At 34.6% G+C, this 23,439-nt stretch overlaps 1 protein-coding gene across 2 annotated transcripts in view; it reads right to left on the bottom strand.

The window, feature by feature from the left end:
* Window positions 1-23,439, bottom strand: part of LOC145293743 (follistatin-related protein 5-like) — a 622,029-nt gene that overhangs the window by 564,037 nt on the left and 34,553 nt on the right. For both annotated transcript variants that reach the window (XM_080140217.1, XM_080140218.1), the window contains exon 2: window positions 2,242-2,364. In XM_080140217.1, the coding sequence (XP_079996343.1) occupies window positions 2,242-2,334 (93 nt within the window). In that variant the 5' untranslated portion in view covers window positions 2,335-2,364. The remainder of the gene's footprint in view (window positions 1-2,241; window positions 2,365-23,439) is intronic.

The following is a 23,439-nucleotide window of genomic DNA, read 5'->3' as shown; positions in this document are numbered from 1 at the left end:
GTTTCATGTTGCGGGATTAAAATCGTTCGACTGGTATTAATCGTGACACCCTGCGCTGAAGATTCCCGAAAGGATGAAACACTAGTGTCTGTAGGTATTTAATTGTTATAGTAAAAAATTATTATATATATATATATATATATATATATATATGTGTGTGTGTGTGTGTGTGTGTGTGTGTGTGTGTGTGTTTAATAACTCATGAAAATATATTCATGGCTATTGAGCAACTGAAAGCTTTCCGCGTTTTATCCTCGTAGAGAATCGACAGGTTAAAAACTTTAACGTGACGATTCCCTTCGGGAATAAACCGCGGAAACCTCCGTGTAGCTTAATTATCGTAAATATATTTGCAAAATCTCCTGTCTACGGCTATTCTCTTATTGAGCACTGTTGACGTAATTTCAGAAAATTGATACATACATTAATATAACGCCTTATAATAGTATATGTGCAAAAATGTATTATAATAGAATAGAGTTTCTTGTTTAATTCTATATAAAAGGTAGAGTCGGTTATTTTATAAGATATCGCTTAATAGAGTCAACAGTGCAGAATACAACTGATTTGCATAAAATGTGGCATATAATGAAAGATAAAAGACCCTTTAGATGTCTAACGTTCGTCTGTTTTACTGGAAGTGGTATAAAACTCGGCCTAATTTCAATTCCTAGTATTTATAAAAAAATAGTCGTGCGGGACCTGTATGTATTTACCAGTAAGGAGACTGATATCTCAAACTACCAAACAATAACTCTTATCTAGAATGTGTCAATACCTAAAGAGTGTCCTGATTAATGCGAATCAAACAATACCTCATCCCAACCCAAGATTTAGGCTCCTGAGCAAGTCAGACAATAGAGTCACAGTGTGTCCCTCTACTAAAATTGGCTCATTCAATTGAGTACCAGAGCTGGGTAAAGCACCTGGAGAGATATGATTCATCCGGGTTGTTGATAATGTTTATGCACCGGCATTTCAAAAGCAAATAACCAGGATATGCTTACTACTACTACTACTACTACTACTACTACTACTACTACTACTAATAATAATAATAATAATAATAATAATAATAATAATGAAAAGAAGATGAGGAAGAAGAAGAAGAAGAAAAAGACGAAGAAGAAGAAGAACAACAACAACAACAATATTTTCTTTTTCTGAACGCGGATTCATGAGTTGGGAGAAAAACATTCGTGCAAGACCCCCCCTCTATGTATCACAGAGTAGAATTCCCAGTTTAAAAAGAACCAGATTACGGGAATAGGGCCAACCCGGCACGAGACCACGCGTACATCGTAGAATTAAACCTTTTGTTCCGCTGTAAAACATTGATCCGTGCACGGATGATTGATCGATTGACCGAAGAGAGGAATATGCATAGTCTTGTGATGGAGGCGGATACGACTAGAGCGATGATGAATAATGTACGTCTATCTGTGTGGCTTCCTGCTTTTGAAAACATGAATAATGTTTATTTGTTTTTCATGTTCAAATTTGCAAACTGTTCAGCTTGTATTCAGCAAAACATTTTTTAACCAAATTTCGGGGTATTACAACAACGATATGTTTATACCACTCTCGTATATATATTTTTATCTCTCTATTTATGTACCGCTATATCATGTTATGCTGATCTCCCTCAATATATGCATATTATATATATATATATATATATATATATATATATATATATATATATATATATACATATATATGCATATATTTATGTGTGTGTGTGCGTATCTATGTGTGTGTGTGTGAAAACATTTGTTTTCAGTTATATTTCACTTTGTATTTATATCGATCCTTTAATTTATGAAGAGAGAGAGAGAGAGAGAGATAGGGGGGAGAGAGCGAGATACAATGACAGACACATATTTCTAGCTCAACAGCTGTGGTCAACTTCACTTGAGTTTGCTAAGGATCGAACCCACAACTACATTGCCTGCAGTATGATATTACACCCATTTTTATCTTTCTTCATCCCCCTTCTCTCTCTCTCTCTTTATATATACATACTTGAATACGGATACATGTATACACGCACACATACACACACAAATATATATATATATATATATACTTATATGCATACAAAGATATATAAACACAAACACTTTATCACCTACACACACACACACATATATATATACATCTCTCTTTCTGTCTTTTTTTCTGGCTCTCTTTGTATGTATATATCTACATACATATTGTTTGCAAAATGTATTATCTTACCTTTGCACGTGTAGGAACCCAGCCACGGGCTGCCACAACGAGCAGAACCGACAGCAGGAGTAGAAGATAATTAAAAGCCATTTTGCCCGACATAGGTCTGTTGTAATTCCCCGTCTGTTAAACCTATGTGAAGATTTTCAGTTGACGAGTCCATCACGTTGGAAAAGATGAAATGAAAAAAAAAAAAAAAAAGAAAAAAAGAACCAATTTTTAGAAGAGCAATCACCATCAAACGTTTCAAAATAATCAACAAAAAATGTTATTAAGAATACAAAAAAAAAAACGCACTGTGTAAATTGTTTTCGTAGTGACATCAACTCTTTTACGGTATTCAACTCTTTAGGTCATTTAGCGATGAAACATGAATACGCATTGTAATAAGAAGAAAAATCATGGAAGAAAGTAACAAAATTACAAATAAAAATAGCTACTAATTACAAAACAAAATACATAACCAATTTTTATTTGTTCTTTTTTTTTACACAGTGGTCACCACTTATCAAGGCCCGGAAGACACTCAGGGATAAGGGTTATTGCAAGTACAGTACGTTAGTGTAGAGATTAATGAAGTGTTTACTTAAGGGGGCGGTTCATTACGAATTTGTTAACGTTGGCCTTGAAGACATCCAAGTTGTAGTTAGGTGGAAGCAGGCAGACGGAACAGAGTTCCACAGGTGTGCAGTTCTAAGAAAGAAGCTTTGTTCATGGAATCCACGTTTTGATTTAGGCAGAGATAAAGAGTGGGGGAAATTTTTCACAGTGGATTCGGCTAGACGGGTGTTTTTCGGGTTCTTCATTTTTGGTCAACTTAATCTGTTATACGGCATATCAACACTTTTAAATAATTTGATAAAGAAATAAAAGCACACTTTGAAATAAGACATAAGATAAATGGTCGCATCAGGAGTGAATTAAATTCTGATGTGGTATAAGGATTCAACCATGTTACCAACAGATTTGATATTAAGACTTCTATGTTTGGAATGACAGCCAGTGCTATGAGATTACCAAAACATTAGCATCCTCGGCTAGGGGCGCATCTGATTTATCTTGTTATGGTATACATTGTAATAAATTTTTGACAATAACTTTTTCTGAGCTTTATCAATAATTTCACAAATCACATTCTAAAATCATTCGGGCACATTCTTGTATATGACAAAACAGTCTATGACAACACTTCTAAGAGCATTAATAGTCAAAACCCTTTTGTTTGTCTTTCTTCTAGTGTGCAGCATGTCGTGCAATGAGGGAAACGATGACTAGTTATATGTAATGCATCTAAATCTATACGCCCTCGCTTTCACTAACAACGCACGGATCACGTCTTGGCCAAATCTGAAATGAATAACTCTCTTCATGGAGTAACCATCTGTACTGTTAAGTTTCTACACCTAGTATAAAAATATCAAACATCATCTTCAGAGAAATACGAAGCAAATATGCTATTAAAACATGAATTATTTAAAGTCGGTCAAATCTATTTGCTCAACTTTCCCGGATTCTAACACATTTTCTGGACGCAGAAATAGGATTAGCCTTGTGAATAATTAAGCATGACTAAGTACATAATGTAATCCCTGGTGCACACTCGCTTTTAACACTTGCACAATAAACCAAACAGGTTTCTGACGCAAGCGCAATATGGCCTCTTAATCACTTCCGGATTATCATATTATATTACATTTATATATATAATCATAGTATAGATAGTTTTCTTGATGTGAATCCAATGAAACCGGTATGCTTATTAAAGAGCGCTCAATAGAGGGCAGAGCAGGCATATAGTCTGTTTTTCATACAAGTACACGGTGTTTGTATAATAAATAGACTATGTGATGTTTGCATAATAAACAGGGGCTTACTTATCCTTAAACGGTGTTAGGATAATATTCCAAATTGTACTCCGAATATTACAACAGAACATCTTCTTAATATAATGTTCATACAGACTGACTTATTTGCATTTGTGTTCGCGAAAGGGTATCTGTTAAATTCAAAGTTCGTTTTTATTGTGTTCTAATTCAATGATTTTCTACATTATATTATAACACACCTATTTATTTTCAAATAGTTCGTATTTCATAGATAAACAAACGTTTTCTTATTTTTACTAGTAAAACTTACTTCTATGAGTGGAGATAGTAGTTGGTATTGTTTATATATATATATATATATACATATATATATATATATATATATATAGAGAGAGAGAGAGAGAGAGCACTGTCGTGAATGTATCACACAATGTGACACACAATATGGTTTCCGCTCTGCAAGATCTACCGCAGATGGGCTGACGGTTATATTTCACAGGATTAGTGAATCTCTTGACAAAGGCTTCCTTTCTAGAGCAATTGCTCCTGACATATCAAATGCCTCCGACAAGGTATGGCATAAGGGTCTACTTCACAAGATTTCCAGCTACGGTATAACTGGAAATATTTTCTCAATCATTAAATCATTTCTCTCCGATAGGCTCATAAGAGTAGTTGTCGACGGAGAAAAATCAGAGGCCTGCAGTATTAATGCTGGAGTCCATCAGGGGTCAATCCTGGGCCCAACTCTCTTCCTGATCTACATCAATGACCTCCCTAAACACATACTTAAATCATTCGGTGACATCAATGCTGATGACACGAGCATCTACGGCAACACATCAAAGGCTGCAAATGACAAAGTTCTCTCTGATTCTCTCTCCTCTGATCTTGAGCGCGTGGTTCAGTGAGGAAAGACGTGGCTGGTTACCTTTAATGCATCTAAAACCAAACTCCTATCCTTACATCATCAACGCTTTGATCCCCATCTGGCATCAATTGGGATGGATGGCTCTCGTCTGACAGAGGCCCCGCGTTTTGACAAGCTTTCGGGTTTGATCTTTACTCCTGATCTGAAATTGAACACGTACATCAAGTCTGTTGCCAAGGTCGCTGGAAAGATGGTGGGATCATTCTACCGCTCCAGAAGATATCTAACTACTGATGCAATTCTCTATCTATATAAAAGCCAAGTACGCCCAAGGATGAAATACTGCTGCCATATCTGGGCAGGAGCTGCTAAAAACAGCCTATCCTGTCTTGACAGAGTACAAAATAGACTTCGTGGCTTAGCGGGGATGCCCTTTTCTCTACCCTACTACCACTCTCCCACAGAAGAGACTTTGCGAGCCTATCCTTGTTTTATCGTTATTTCCATGGCAGGTGCTCGTCTGAACTCCAATCTCTGGTCCCCCCTCGCCAATCTTTCACGACAAACACCCGTCTAGCTGAATCCACTGTGAAAAATTTCCCCCACTCTTTATCTTTGCCTAAATCAAAACGTAGATTCCATGAACAAAGATTATTTCTTAGAACTGCACGCCTGTGGAACTCTGTTCCGTCTGCCTGCTTCCCACCTGACTACAACTTGGATGTCTTCAAATCCAACGTTACCAAATTCCTAATGAACCGCCCCCTTAAGTAAACACTTCATTAATCTCTACACTAACGTACTGTACTTGCAATAACTCTTATCCCTGAGTGTCTTCCGGGCCTTGATAAGTGGTGACCACTGTGTAAAAAAAAATAATCTCACACACTACTTATTTAACTATAAAGGGAGACTCGCTGTTCGTTTCTTTGTAAATTAAGAAGCAGTTCAAGCCCTGTAAAAGCGGTGGGCGAGTGTTTATTTAAATATACATTTGTTGAAGTCATTTTCCAGCACAGATCCCATGGGCCGATGGGTGTAGCTGCCAACTACGCAAGCGATGGTTTTAGGTTCAATCCCCGGAAGCAGAAAGATGCTGTTTTTTTTTTACATAGGAGTCACCACTTATCAAGGCTAGGAGGCCACTCGAGGATAAGGGTTGATGGGTGTACAGTAATCAATGAGATTACTGCGTAGTAATCGTAAGTAGTGAATATTTTGTAAATTGGATTATTTACGGGGACGATTCATCAAGAATTGTTTACGTTAGACTTGAAAGCAATCAAATTGTAGTCAGCTAGAAAGCAGGTAAATGGAAGAGAGTTCCACAGGCGTGTAGTTCTAAGAAAAAAGCTTTCTTCATGGAATCTACGTTTAGGTTTAGGCACAGATAAACGGTGGGGGTAATTATTCATAGTAGTTTTAGCGAGACTAGTGTTTTTTGTGAAAGTTTAGCGAGGGGGAACCATAGATTGGAGCTCAGATAAGCACTGGTCATGAAAATTACAATAAAGCAGAGACGGGCTTACAACCTCTCTACTGTGGGAACCAGCTTGCAGGGAAGAAAAAAAAGGACATTCCCCATTACGAAGTCTATTTTGAACTCTGTCAATGCAGGATAACCTGCTTCTATCAGCTCCTGCTCAGATGTGGCAACAGTACTCACTCATTGGCTGTACCTGGCTTTTATATAGGTAGATAATTGCATCAGGGGTGAGACATCTATTGGATTAATAGAAGGATCCTATCATTTTTCCAGCGACATTGGCAACGAATTTGATGTATGTGTTCTATTTCAGATCAGGAGTAAAGATCAAGCCCAGAAGCTTGTCAAAACATGGATCCTCCCCAAGACGAGAGCCATTCATTTGAATTGATGCCAGAGGGGAATCAGAGCGTTAATGATGTAAAATTAGAAGCTTGGTTTTAGTCTAGCCGCACTGACGAGTTGTGATACAACGAAACAGTACTGTGTGGATGACTATATTTTAATCGATTCTCTTTGGGTAGAGAACTTTCGTAAATGTATCTCACGCGTTAACAAATTGGCGATAAAGCGATGCTCGTTTTTTGTTTTTTTTTGTTTGTTGATGAACAAGCAGTTCTAGCACTGTAAGTCGGTGGGCGAGTGTTTATTTAAATGCAAATCTGTTAAGGTCATCTGCAAACACCGGTCCCATGGGCCGATTGATGGAACTGCCAACTATTAACGTGATGGTGGTAGGTTCAATCCTCGACATGGGAAAGGTGCTAGTCTCGCCGCATTGATGTTTTATGATACAATGAAGTACTGTATGTAGATGACTATATATATATATATATATATATATATATATATGTATATATATATATATATATATATATAAATAGAGCGAAAGAGTTATATGCAAAGAGTAAGACAGATTAGCACCAATCATTGAACATCGATAATCAATTTTATAATGCAAGCTTCCAATTTTAACTTCAATTAAATGGAATAACCCAGAAGAAATAACTTGTCTCATTAATAGATCCGAGCAACAATAAATAAATAAAACTATATCTTGTGTCACTTTTAAACGGATCATAATTTTTTTAGCATCTGACTGAAATGCTTTACGTATTTATTGGGTTTATTTTACAGAGGTAAAATTATTACTTCATTTGGGATCTCATTAATGACGTTGGAAGGATTTTAAAGAAGAAATTATCCGAAAAATAATAAAAAAGAATGACTTTAGATCTATTAAAATCGCGTATTTTAAGCCATTTGTCGTAATATTTTGAATTTAATATAAGAAATATATGCATTTGTATTACAGAGGTAAAAACCAAATCTTGTCCATGACGTCATGGGGTAATGTAAAGATATAACAGTAGACAATTTTCCAAGAGTGTCTGTCGATCTTCCTTTTCGATAAAGCCAACCTAGATGAGTAGAAAATTGGTCGCTTTCTTGGAGGTTGAGCTTTAAATATGGTTTTTAGCGATATAATTCCACTGTGAACCAAAAAAACCATTACCGTTATCACTTTGATAAGAGTTTTATTTTTGTAGATCCACGCCTATGCGTTCCTGACGCAGGATGACTGTACTATGACTTGGAGTTTATGAAGCGAGCTTAACTTTTTTAATTAAATACTGGGACAGCTAATTGTGGAACGATTTTGACCGACCACACGCAGACAGATGAAGACAAGAGTGTCCAGAGGCAACCTGCAACGACTTGTGTACCTTAACGTAAAAATACAACTCATTGCCTCTCTAGTAAAAGAAAAATAGAATTTGACCAATAATACTCGCTTATCTAGCTTATGTAATGCCAGATTGCTGACACGCCCCACCCCCCAAATATTTGACATTTAATAATATATCTGAACTACCGTAAATTCAACCTCCTCTGACTTTTGGCGATAAATAATTAGCTAGGTAGAAAAATAAAACAGCAATTTGGACTCCGAGGAGATGGGCATACGAAACAGATAAATAGAATAATTGAGAATCATCAAGCGATATCATATTGTTTGGAATTTTTTGTTATTTTACATATTGGTAACCGCTTATTCTTTTCTTCGGCAAAAAAAAAAACAAACAAAAAAAATAACGAACATGATAGAAAAATAAAAAAAGGGAAAGTAAAGAACAAACGAACGGAAAAATCGCAGAAATAACGCTGTTTAAATATTTTAACTTAAAAAAATGCTTCACATGTCTGCGCGAATGTGCAACCTTACGACAACGACGCTGTCACTATAACCACTGGTCTATGATTGCATCAGCGGTGTAAGGTCGTTTTTTTTTTCTATTTAAATTAATTCCAGAAAGAACTTTTTTCGCGCATGCGTGTTTAGTTATATTGTCATGAAAGAACAATTTTTTACTACCCTCTCTCATTGCAACGTGTATTTGTATATGGAATTAATTGATCGTTTTGTTCGGATTTTCCCATATCATTCGACAAGACATCGTTCCTTAAGACGGTACCAGTTTCGACCCGGTCCGATGCCGCTGAGGAAAGTTTTAGACAGACATACATACATACATACATGCAAACATACATTTAAACAGACAGGAGAGACTAGACTGGGTGCCCGGTGTTGCCCGGGTGTTGAGAGGTGTGTGTTGAGCAAAAAAAAAAAAAAATAACTTAAAAAGTGGTAGATGGCAGACAGGCTCGAACCAGTACCGCAAAGGAGGAAAAGAACGTGAAAAAAATAAAAACGTAACGTCTTTGCCGTTGCGCCCATCGCCAAATCGGAAATCGCAAAGGTTTAAATTAAGGCTCGTCAATCAAAATAGAAGGGATAACTTTCGAAAATCTCGACGAAAAAAGCGAACCTCCTTGTAGAAAATTGCCCAGTTGAGTGTGAAAAAATTAATGTTTTTAGCAAATTTTTCGATATTTGTCGTCTGAAAACGATACCAATTTCGTGTAAATCCGTCGACTCTGTTAAAAGTTTGAGGCAGACATACATACATACATACATACATTTAAATTGATAGGTGAGATTTATATAATAGATAACTGATGTTACTGATATTTTGGTCTATCCTCCTGCAATATTTCTAATTAACTTGTTTAGCCATGAATGTCGGCTGATAGAGGCATTTTTGGGACGGGGGAAGGTACACACGCTTAACGCAAAGAAATCCATCTTCGATTACGATACTTACTTTTACTGTAACATAGCTAACCCCTATATATATATGTATATATATATATATATATATATATATATATATATATATATATATAATGAACCGTTTTTCCCCTGTGATTTTGACCGTAATAGGATTAAAAATCAAGACATTTCATGCAAATGTAATATGCACAAACTGCAGCACAATATCTGAGGGTGTGTTATAGGCATATAACCTCTAAACTTACTCGATAATCGTAGATTCCTACATTATTTCTGCTAAGAGTTCACTGCCCAAATGTGTTAAAGGAAGTAGTAAAATCTTTTCTCTGATTAATTCCCCCTTCCTCCTCCACCACCTACACCATGTACTGGACCGTTCACAAGGGACAGTTACGAAGTAAAGCCGGTTTGGGGTTTCTTTACTTCGTAGTTGTTTAAAAAAACTGGAATGGAATTTTGATAAGCTTCTGGGTTTCACCTTTACTCCTGATCTGAAATGGAACACGTACATCAAGTCTGTTGCCAAGGTCGCTGGAAAGATGGTGGGATCCTTCTACCGCTCCAGAAGATATCTCACTACTGATGCAATTCTCTATCTATATAAAAGCCAAGTGCGTCCAAGGATGGAATACTGCTGCCATATCTGGGCAGGAGCTGCTAAAAACAGCCTATCCTGCCTTGACAGAGTACAAAATAGACTTCGTTGCTTAGTGGGGGATGCCCTTTTCTCTACCCTGCAACCTTTCTCCCACAGAAGAGACGTTGCGAGCCTATCTTTGTCTTGTCGTTATTTCCATGGCAGGTGCTCGTCTGAACTCCAATCTCTGGTCCCACCCCCTCGCCAATCTTTCACGAAAAACACCCGTCTAGCTGAATCCACTGTGAAAAATGTCCCCCACTCTTTATCTGTGGCAAAATCAAAACGTAGATTCCATGAACAAAGATTATTTCTTAGAACTGCACGCCTGTGGAACTCTGTTCCGTCTGCCTGCTTCCCACCGGACTACAACTTGGATGTCTTCAAGTCCAACGTTAACAAATTCCTAATGAACCGCCCCCTTAAGTGAACACTTCATCAAATCACCACACTAACGTACTGTACTTGCAATAACCCCTATCCCTGAGTGGCTTGATAAGTGGTGACCACCGTGTAAAAAAAAAAAAAATACATACGCAATCGGCATAATGTAAGTGTAATATAGCTACGTCAGCTACTCCGAGCGTCCAGCACCACAAAGTCGATCCACCGAACTATCGAATGCTCGCTAGGACTAAATTTGTAAATGAAGAAAATATAATAAGAACGAATGAAATAAATTACTATAACTTTTTACATAGTAAAATATATTTTATTTTATTTGTATCTTTTTGGAAGCTCCATTTTTCTTGGCCTGTTTGTTCTGGAAATCAGCCCATCATAGCATGACGAGAAGCACATCGTCAATTTTGACAACCTTCTGACAAGTGTCGGTTAAAAAAATGAAGTAAAAAAAGCATCGGCTAATTCATGTTTCAGCTGTCATTTGACTTCGGCAAACAAATCGACTTTTTAACATTCTAAGATACGATCTTTTGTACGTGAAAGACAGAAATGATAACGGTTATGATTAACATACAACCATTCAATTTGTACGTTTAACGCGAGAGGTGCTATTTAAAATACAGATTAATAGGAGCATTTTAACGCTGGTTATGTTTACTAGTATACATCTCGTGATTTTCATTCATCAGATAAATGTCGAGACGAACAGAGATCATCACGTTAGCAAGCATATTTAAAGGTTATATCGACCTTGTGAACTGAAAACGGACGTTTACGTCAGCTGGGAAAGACAGAGGAAGAAACAAGTCACGTAGAAATATTTTGGTAGGTGACACGTCGTTTCGAGTATGTCAATTTTTAATTGAAATAAACGGAGATTTTCTGTTTCTGGCATACAGAAGATTAATTTCCATTAGTAATAAAAGCACTATTATGTATTCGGCTTCAGACCAACATATACGGAATTTACGTTCATCATAAATGCGTAAACTTATGTAAATACGCTTTATTAAACCGAGTCGTTATATTCCGGCAAAAATTTCGTTTCAAACATAAAGTTAACCACTTGGCGACAGTTTAGTGAAACGCACTGCAAAATGGCTCCGTCTGTGAAATGCAGAAGTGCCCAAAATAAAAAATAACATGTGCTAATTTCCACTAATTCCAATATTACATCCACTGAGCTCATATCTAGTCAACCTCAAGGGAGACAATGTCATTTCAAAATCTAACAGATGCAGTGTTTAGCCTGTTGTTGTGGTTTGGCAATGTTCTCTATCTACCTAAGTTAACTATGATCCTTCGTAGTCTAGGAGGGTCACCCATTCAGTTTTTACTTACTTGTGCTTTGTAAAAAAGTTAGTTTATTGCAAATTGCTTGAGACGCCCCATGCCAGGATGTCGGACATATCGCCACTGTTTTCATAAAGATAAAACTGACAACAATATTTTAAAAAATCCACATAATATATGCCGTTGAAAATTGCGTATACATATCGTCCATCCCTACACACACACACACACACACACACACACACACACACACACACACACACACACACATATATATTATTTATACACATCAGCGGGACTTCAAACATAAACATTCGACGAACGTACTAATCGTACACAGCAACAATTTTATATTACAAATTTAGTCTGAAGACAAAGTCCTCTTTCCAACTCCATAAGAGCGTCAAAAGTGCTGTAACCCTACTCTCACACAATTTAATGTAAACCCTATACTCAAATATTATTTCTTTAACCAAACATCTGTCAAAAATACAACTGAAGCCATATAATATAATTCGTATGTTCATAACAAGCTCGGAACGTGCGGGATTTTCTTACCTTGGAATATTAGTTTTTTCAAATCCTACTTTCCCGACCTATTGGGAGAATGATAACTAATTATTGTTCAGTCGAGCCATCATTCCAGGAATGTTTGAACGTCAACGATGATTAAAAACTACGATATGTAGCCCAAGAACGTGTCATCCTCAACCGCTTAGTACTTGAACAGCTGGGGTTTATTGTCAAACCATGATTAAAACCTACGATACGAACCCCAAGATTGTGCCATCTTAAACTGCTTGGAAGAAAGAACGCCCATCAACACCATAAATAAATGTTCTTTCTTTAGTGCAATGATTTCTTCGCTGTGAGAAGAAGATAAATAAAAAAATCTACTAGGCTTAGATATTATATTATAACCGGACAATAACGATGTTGAAAAAGAAATGCGGTTTAAATTACGCGACATTTACTTCTTAATAAATTTGGAATTCGTGCAAGCACTTTTGTGGTAATATGCCAGTTTTGGAGCAACGCCCTCTTCTAATTCAATGCATCGCGCATTTTTCTTCGCTCTCCTTATTATCCCGCAAACATTGTTCCGCATTCAGCAAGATGTCATGTGTGTAAAATCCAATTTTTATACAGATATGCGCACACCGCAAATAGCCATCTTTCTTTTGCCTCGAGCCTGTCCATTGAAAGATGCAAATAGACATCTCCATGGAAACCAGATTTATATACAGTGCGCAGTCAAACGTTACCCACATTAAAACATGGTTTCTCTTCATTACTATAATTTAATCACTAGGAGTTTTCACAGTCATCATCAATGATTGCTCGCTGGCAATAACAAATGGTGTTTGCTGGGTTGTGAGTGACAGCAGGTCTCAGCAGCTCCTCTAGACATCTATCAGGAACTATTGCGCGTTATTTGCGTTATCAAAGTAGTCGTTTACGTTCAGCTCCTCAAAACGATGTTTGTTTTTCTAATTCATTCGACAATAAGCCTAAAATAGTCAAGTACTCTGCATTAGTGAATCAAAAGTGCTTTAATCCTATCCCCATCACGATTGAATATAAGCCTCAGACGCAATTATTATTTCTTTAACGAAACATCAGGCAAAAATCACACAGAAGCACAGTAATATACCACATCACGGCATAGTTCATTGTTTATTTTTTTGGTTATGCGGGGTTTTTTTTTGGCTACAGTGCTAATTTTTCAAATCCTATTTTCGCAACCTACTGGGAAGAACATAAAAAACTTTTTTGTCTACAGGGTGGTCAAAAAGTCAGGTAACATTTTAAAGAAATCAGGAGGGGTAAGATCCGGAGATCTGGCTGGCCATTCAACTGGGCCACGGCGACCAATCCATCGTTGTGGAAAAATTTCATCCAAGAAATAATATTAAACGAATAGAGATTATAATGGATCATATTGTTTTTTCTACCTTTAACATGTTACCTGACTTTTTGACCACCCTGTAGTTCAAACATTGTTCCAGGAATGTTTGGACATTAACGATAATCAAAAACAATTACTGCTACATCCACCTTTTCAGTAGAGACCAAACAGGTGCTCTCCCTACTCGAACATGGGAACCTCATTTACAATTTACGACTTCTTTCTGTAGCACCTACAGAGGATTGTGTCACCAAATGTGTTTTTATGTGGTTACTTAGGGATGACTACATATGATAGAATGTATAGAAACAATCGTAAATTCCGACGTTTTAGCTTCACACAACAGAAACGTTGTCCAAAAGCCACACAGTTGACTCGTATATAGTACTAGACTACCCGTGACCCGTTGGGTCAGTATGTTACATTAGCTATGGAATTAATGTATGAGCGTTACATTGTGACGTAAACAAAATAGTCTTTGTGACATAACATAAATATTTTTATGAAAGTATATTAAAATGAAAAAAATAATATTGATAGATTTCTATGAGTTGTTCTGTTTATAATTGTTTATCTTTGAACTAATAAACTTACAGCCATTGAATTATAATTGGTTTGCCATACTTATAGGCAAATATGCACTGAACGGATACCATGATACTTAAAGTTAAATTCAAATTTTGATATATCTTTTTAATATAAACGCGGAAATAAAACAAGTGGGACGTTGAAAACGTACAGAATAAAACAATATGTTTTATTGTCGCGTTGATTATTTATTTGTAACGCAATTAAAAAGAAAACATATTTTCGGGGTTATTCATTTGTGTTCGTAGTGTAGAAGAAAATGTATGAATGTTTTTTAAGAAAGTTGTATTAAAAATGGAGAAAAAATTAAAAAAAGAAGAAGGCAGTGGGTAAATCGTTCTTATGGTTGTCAACGGGTTAAAGTAGATTTATTTGTAAGAAAATTGTCCGGTAGAATGCCCTATCCCCAAAAAAACAAAGTGATCAGAAAATTAAAACAAAAGTGTATATATATTTGTGAGTATGCGTATTTGTGTATATATTATTTCGGCACATTGCTGCTATTTAAGGATATAACAATTCATATATATATATATATACATATATATATATATATATATATATATATATATATATATATATATATATATATATATATATAGGGGCTAGACATTATAAAGAAAACCTTTGTCAATTGTACATCAATTAATAGATGCTTTAGACATATAAAATGGAAAAATTTCCAAAACGTTGGTTTTATGTTTTCAGCAAGGTACGAGAATTTCTAGGGTGGTCCCAGAAATATTTCCAAGATGCTTGTGAGAGAAATAAATTGCTGGTTGAAGATCATTTCTGTCAGAATGTGTGCGGACTGATCAACACTTAATTATGTATGATACTATTCGAATATTTCGTTCAGTATCAAGAGACAATGGATGCACTTAATCCTAGGGTAAAGCTTGCGCAATCTTCAACCACGCCTCTCCTGAATCGGCGCTGCTTAAGTCCAATAGCAAGTAGAATGCCGATCGACTTGAAACTATGTCAAGATAAGCAGAGGACATATACAGCGCCTGGTATTTCCAACTCGTCATCAAGTTTAGTACTAACCAGAGTCAATATTTCTTAACTTCGGTGATCTAACGGGAAGGAGTCTGTCAACGTATGGATTACGCCATATATAATTAAATAAAATTAAATAAAGTAAAAATGATTCAGTAGATGACATCTATAATATAAAGGGCAAAAATCTGTTTAAATGTATGTATGTATGTATGTATGTGTGTATGTCTGCGTAAAACTTTTCACAGAGGCGTCAGATTTTCACGAGATCTATATTGTTTTGAAGCTCAACCCTCCGGACGATAAATACCGAAAAAATTGGCTAAAAACATTCACTCCATCACTCTCAACTTGACACTTTTCTACAGGGGAGGATCGCAAAAAAATCGTCCCTTCATGACAATCTAGCCTTACACGCATGCGCAAAGAACGTTCTTTCTTGAATTAGTTTAAATATAACAAAAAACAACAGCAACCTAAGTTTTCTCAGTCGTTATAGTGGCAGCGTCGATATCTGAAAATTGCACGTTCGATATCAGATATAATTTTTTTCGATTTTTAAAGTTCTTATATTAAAACAAGGCTATGCCATTTCTACGTTCGTTTTTTAAAAAAAAAATTACCATCACATTCGCTTCTTTTTTGGTTTTGTTTTTCCGATTCTTTAAAGAAGTTTTAACATTTAAACAGGATTACGTCATTTGTTTCTTTGTTCTCTTATTCTTTATTTTGCATCGCGCTCGCTGTTTTTGGGGGGATTAAAAAAGTTACAATATTTAAACATGCTTATTACGTTCACTTATTCTTTATTTTCCATTTTGTTTTGATTTACCCTCCGCCCCTACACACACCTTACCACACCCGGGCAACGCCGGGTACACCCGCTAGTTAAATTTAAAATAAAGATGTAGCCAACTTGTTAGACTGCGGATTAAAATTATAGCCATGGTAACGGACTAAAGATTACGATGGATTAGATTATAACAAGTCGAAATGAGAAAAGTTTACAATTATACGTTTTGCGGGAGGCAGATTAGCCCTTCTTAGAAACCTCATTTAGCAGATTATAGATCATAGTGTCAACAAGTAAATTTTGAAGATTGATGAACAGGGGTCAGACTAAAGTCTCAGGGAATAATGTCTCTATACTACATACACAGACACGCACGTACAAATGCGCACACACATATACTCACAAATATATAAACACACGTATATATATAAATATACGTTTCTATAAATACTTTTACTAATTGGAATTGCATTCAAGCAAATACCACAAACTGCTTTCAGATACGTGAATAGTGCAGTACTAGAGCTGTAAATATTTTTATAATGTATCTCTTTACTAGAAATAGACACAGTTTCAGCTTATATATTATAATAGTAAGTGAGAATTATTATAGCCTTAAATAGCAGCAATGTGCCGAAATAATACATACACAAATACGCATGTACAAATGCACACACACACATATACTCACAAATATATACACACACTTTTGTTTTAATTTTCTTATCACTTTGTTTTTCCGGGGATGGGGAATTCTACCGGACGCCAAACATTCGCCCATTAGTTTAGTTACTCCAACCGAGATATTTTTCAAGCTTACAACCGTCTCTTTAAGTGCTATTGTTTGTATTTCTTTTGCACTTGGTTCACCGGATATAATATAATTCTTTTTATTAGCCTGATTGCTCCTATAATGACTGGTCTGATTGATACCTTCTTAAGATTCCAGTTTCTTTTAATGTCGTACATAAGTCTTCTGTCGTTGCTTCTTGTTTTCATAAAAACAAGAAGCAACGACAGAATTCGCGCATAAGCCTGACGAATCCCATAGTTGGATGAAACGCAGAATATTCAGTGTAGCTTAATCGCCATATATATTTTATAAATTACTATATATATATATATATATATATATATATATATATATATATATATATATATATATATATATAATTTACCTATATAAATGACATGAGTAAACTGCATTATTGTGGAATTATGGACCGGCATTCTATAGGCAGTACCAAAACAAACAATAAAAATGGTTAAAAAGTATTAATATATATATACCTCTATTAAAAAATAAAATCATTCTAATACATACATGTTTGAAGAGATATATAGAGAGATTTGGGTAGACGTATAAATAGATGTAAACATGTGTATACAGAGATATCTAGACATGTAAAGATATATATGCACAGAGAGGTATATATATATATATTTATATATATGAAGAAAGAGAGAGAAAGAAAAGAGATATAAAACAAGAAAGAGGGAGATATCGAGCGATGTTAAGATACATATATGATGAGGCATGTATTTCCCACTTTATATATACATATATATATATATATATATATATATATATATATATATATATATTTAATTAGGGTGGTCCACTTAATAGTAGCCTGATTCTCTAATTTTTTTCCTAATCATTTTTTTTATCAATTATCTTCCTAACTGCTTAAAATAAACATTTAAATTTTTAAGTAAAGTGTTTTCGCTGCAGCGAAGAATACTGGTGGTGGGTGCCTATCTGCGCACTGGATCAATTAAGGAAACGCATCTGGCATACCTGGAAAAATACTCAGAGATAAGTGCACCAGCAAAACGTTCCTTTAAGTGATTGGTAGAGAAATGGCGCGAAACAGCTCTGTTGAAAACGTGGTAAAACTAAGATCTATATTAGTCCGAACGCTAGAAGTTGTTAGTGATGCCAAATAGCGGATTTTATGAAGTCCATGCAAGTCAACTTGGAGAATATTCCAGTAAGTCGGTTTATCAGGCAAAAAAACATATCAGTGTATAGCAAAATCTTTGACTATGAGAGCATACAGAATGACATGTGTTCAAGAGCTGATGTTGTCTGACAAATATAAACGTATTTAGTATTGCAGATGGCTGCTGAGTATGGCTGAGAAATTGTTAAGAGAAAGGCTAGAGATGTCAGGCTCTTTTTAAGTGGGCCAACATGTATATACATAGCGAAAGAGAAAATGGAAAAGAGATGAAAACATAGAAATATGTAGAGAAGAAGAGAGATAGAAAATGGGATAATAATGTTGCAAAAATGAAGATGAGTTGATCTCCGGCTCCCTAACTAACCTCAATTTTAAAAACGTAAGACAAATTCTGAAGATTTTGCACTCTTTCATAAAAACAACATGGATGCCGCACAATGTTAAAATCGATTCGATGATTTCTAGAGATAGCTATAAAAAAGATTCAAAAATAAAAAAAAAAGCGAAAAATATTTAAAAAAACAACACTTTTTTATTTTTTATTCTAGTTGAGTTTCTGCAGAGGTGTGGACGGATAAACCGGCAAAGAAAATAGATGAAATCAGTTATAAAAGAAAATATAGAATTTACCGATTTTTAATGTATATTACATATGATTTCATTATTTCGGTAAAAAGACCCCCCCCCATAATCGAGTATATCGAAATGTGTATCGACTAAAATATACATTTATATACACACACTATTACGCCAATCACACATGCATATACTTTTTAAAAAACATGCAATATTCATTCGTATTTTATCAGACAGCTTTTGGTACTATTTCTTATTACCACCTAATATTGCAGAACTCTATAGTCTAATTTTTTCTTCATTTTTCTTCTTCTTTTTCCTTTACTTCTTCTTCTTCTTATTATTATTATCAGCACTCACCTGCAGTTCTCACACAAGTAATCATCAGAAATTATTCTCTGACAAAAACCAGTGGTGTTCCGTTGAGTTTGCGTGACAATAAGCCTCCTAAGATCCCCAGTACTCTTCGTGTTGTGAGAGAAAATTTGTAAATGTTTTTGCTTTATCGCAACAGCCGCTTGTCATTGATTCGCACTATAAAAGACTATTTGTTATCACTTTTTATCTTAATCTTCTTCTTTTTCTTCTCCTCCTTCTCCTCCTCCTCCTCCTCATTATTATTATTATTATTATTATTATTATTATTATTGGCTCACATGGAGCTTTCACGCAAGGCAACAAACGATCGGTTTGGAGATCTGTGGTGTTCTCTGGAAGCTGAGTGACAACAAGTCTCCCCAGACGTCCAGCTCTCTCCAGCTCCCTCGATAGCATTTGCAAATAAATCTGCGTCATCGCAACAGCCTCATACCATTGATTTCTCGCTGGTAGTGCCCATTGGTTTATACTGGAATTTGAGTGGCACTAAGCCTCCCCATGATCCTAGTTCTCTAAGCGCTTGTCCAGCGGAGGTCTAGCCAGCGCTCTCTCCTCGGTCTTTCCATCCTCTTTGACCCTTCTGGGCTCTTTGGTATCACATTTCTAGGGGGCGTGATGAGACAATGGGGGATGCATGATGGTAGTGTAGAACTTGTTGATATGCAACTTCGGCGTATTTCATTCCCTGTAACGCTTCTTTGTTATATTTTCTTTTGTTATTCCCCACATTCTAGGGTTTTCCTTAATATTTCAGCTGTTTTCTTTATCGTTAGGCGTTCTATTTTTTGCAGTTATTCCTCCGATTCCAATTTCTGGCATTCTTTTTTCGAAATTTATCGGAATTGTTCCTAGTGCTCCTACTATTATCGATACTATTTTGATTTTCTTCATCGTCCAAATCTCTCTTAACTCTCTGGCTAGCTCTGTGTATTTGCTCCGTGTCTCCTTTTCTTTCATACTCACCCTATGGTAAGCTGGGACTGCAAAGTCTACAATTTTATTATTATTATTATTATTATTATTATTATTATTATTATTATTATTATTTTATTATTATTATTTTATTATTATTATTATTATTTTATTATTATTATTATTTTATTATTATTATTATTATTATTATTTTATTATTATTATTATTATTTTTATTTTATTATTATTATTATTATTTTATTATTATTATTATTTTATTATTATTATTTTATTATTATTATTATTATTATTATTTTATTATTATTATTATTTTATTATTATTATTTTATTAATAGTATTATTATTATTTTATTATTATATTTTTATTATTAATATCATTATTATTATCAATTTTATTATTATTTTCATTATTATTATTAATTTTATTATTATTATTATTTTATTATTATTATTTTATTATTATTATTACTATTTTATTATTATTACTATTTTATTATTATTATTTTATTAATAGTATTATTATTATATTATTACATTTTTATTATTAATATCATTATTATTATCAATTTTATTATTTTCATTATTATTATTAATTTTATTATTATTATTTTTATTATAATAATTATCATCATCATCATCATCATTATTATCACTACTATGAGTTCTCACGCAGTAAGCGTTCACCCACTGAGAAACAAGCTCTGGATTTCTCTGAATTGACTTTGCGTTATTGCAAACGCCGCCTGTTAGAGCAACGGCCATTGTTATTTCTAAGTGTTCGGTTGGCACAAATCACAGATACTGGCCTTCTCCGCACTCTTTCTAGTGGTCTGCTATGTTCTCTTCTGTTCTACTACCCACTACTACTACTACTACTACTACTACTAGTAGAAGAAGTAATTCTCTTTGATCTCAAAACACTAATTTCCTCGTTGGTTTATGTCAAAGACTTAAGCCTAGAAATGCCGCCACAAAGAGAATTCACTTCTAAAAGTACAATTTCCATAAAAAGGGAGATTACTCGGATTGAGAAAGCAAAACTGAGAGCTTACATGAATCGAAAATTAATAACTAAAGCAATAAAAAAAACTAAAAACAAATACACTTATGCTGGAAAAAGAAAGTGGAATAGATAGAAAGGTAGATAAGATAGATAGATAGATAGATAAATATAAAATCTATATATATGCATATATATATATATAATGATATGAAATTTAAAATAAAGGCGGAAAGACATAGAGGCTTGACGTTTCGCTTGTCTTATACAGGCTTACTCATAAGGGATGGTCCACCTCCATTTTAAATTTTATAACATCGGATTTTATCTATTTTAATAATCATAAATTATATATATATATATATGCATTGATATCTATGCATAACAGAGAAAGGAAACTCTGAAATGTAGAAAGGAGACTTGCATGAAAAAGCTGGATCGATAAACAATATGGTGAGAGGGAGAATGAATAGCCGAAATAAAACTTTGAACAAAGAAAGTAAAACAATTTGTTTATGAAAGAGAATAAAATAAAATACATACAGGACTGAAGGAGAAATAAATAAAATCAAAGGGGTAAAAAAAAATTATAAAGAAGAAAAAAAAACGGCTCACAGAATGAAGACATTTTCAAGAGGGAAATAAATGAAACGTATCATTAGAGATAGAAAGGAAAGAGGCACGGTTAGAATTGAACAAGTGGATGAAGATGGGCGATAAAGAGATAAATAAGAGAGAAAGAAGATAAAAAAGAAGAAAAGAGAGAAGAAGGCATAGGAAAACTGAGAAAATGATAGGAGAAAAGGAAAACGTAAACTCGGATTAAGAAACCAAAACTACACCTTAGATTCTCCCGTAACTCTACAAAGACAAAGGCCTAAGCATAGAGTGTTGTTGCAACATCTGGGTTGGTGCATCTACTACTTGTCTCCCCCTCTTTGATATGATCCCAAAAGAGTCTCAAGTCTAATAAGGCTCCCTTTGTCAACTAAGCTCCAACCCCTGTCCCATCTCCGCAAAGTTGCATCTCTGTGCCTATTTTACAAATATTTTGATTGAATGAGTTCGTTGCACTTCTACCCTCTTGGCGAACATATCCACGACAAACTCGCTTAGTAACCAAACCACTAATTCACTGTGGAGATTCCTAAATGCAAGAAAGCTTTCTACTTTAATAGTGTCTTCCCTCGAACAGCTACATTTAAGAATTCCCTTCCTTCCTCTCTAACTATACTGATATGCAGAAGTTTAAATGTACTGTAAATAAACATCTTGTTAACCTTTCCTACGCATCGCCCCAAATAATAGCCCCTTACATCGAAGTTGTGATATGCCTTATTAGTGATGAACGTTAGTAAAAAAAGAACAAAAACAAAAAACAACAACAACATATAAATAGTTAAAACAATACAAACATACATACAAATGTCAACTGGAATGAAAAAAGTGGGTGAGCTAGGTACAGAAAAAAAAATAAAATAAAACGTAGAATCCATGAACGAAGGTTCTTTCTTAGAACTGGACACCTGTGGAATTTTCTTCTGTTTCCTTGCTTTCCAACTGACTACAACATGACCGTCTTCAAGTTCAACGTGAACAAGATCTTGATGAGCCGTCTCTTAAGCAATCCAATTTATATATATATATATATATATATTTATACATATATATATTTATATATATATATATATATATATATATATATATATATATATATATATATATATAAATATGCATACAATTATGATTAAATAAATTTTTAAATCCTTATAACAGAAAAGAATGCAGACATTTTTGGTCCCCCCGACAAAAAAAAAAAAAGGGTGGACCTTTAAATTTACCCCTGTCCGGTCGTCTGTCCGCACTTTTCTGAATAACTACACCTTGGAATTTTTAAAGTTTTGCACAAACATTAAACATGATATGAGTAAAAATGTAACAGAACGGATTTTACGAGAAAACTCCATTTTCCCCATAAGTGTGCATTTCGGGTTAAAATGGCTAAAATTGACACTTGTTTTTATTTTAAAAAATTGATGCCTTAGATCTTTATAAAACTTTCTGAAAAGTTGTAACTAATTGATTTCTGTATAATTTTGTTTGTCTATACTTCACGATAGGGCTAATAAAAACTGTCCATTTTTGGAAATATTTGTCAAAATTTACTGTGTATGTCTATTTAGCAGTTTAGCTAAATGGAGGATGCAAATGGTGGACTTCGACATTTCTTTTGTTTGCATGTTGTAGAACTTAAATTAACATATCTTAAACTGCACTGTTTATTCATTTTCACCAGTATTTAACGTCCTCTGGGAGTTCGGGGCTAAATAGGGGGTTGCGGCAAATAGTAAATCTAGTCATTCTTTTATGCCTCGTTCATGTTTCCCTTTTTAATGATCGCTTAAGA

Source organism: Euprymna scolopes, chromosome 15 (assembly GCF_053919585.1).
Source record: "Euprymna scolopes isolate OS-2025 chromosome 15, ASM5391958v1, whole genome shotgun sequence".
In the NCBI taxonomy this organism is placed as follows: domain Eukaryota; kingdom Metazoa; phylum Mollusca; class Cephalopoda; order Sepiida; family Sepiolidae; genus Euprymna; species Euprymna scolopes.
This window is presented reverse-complemented; position numbering and strand designations above follow the sequence as displayed.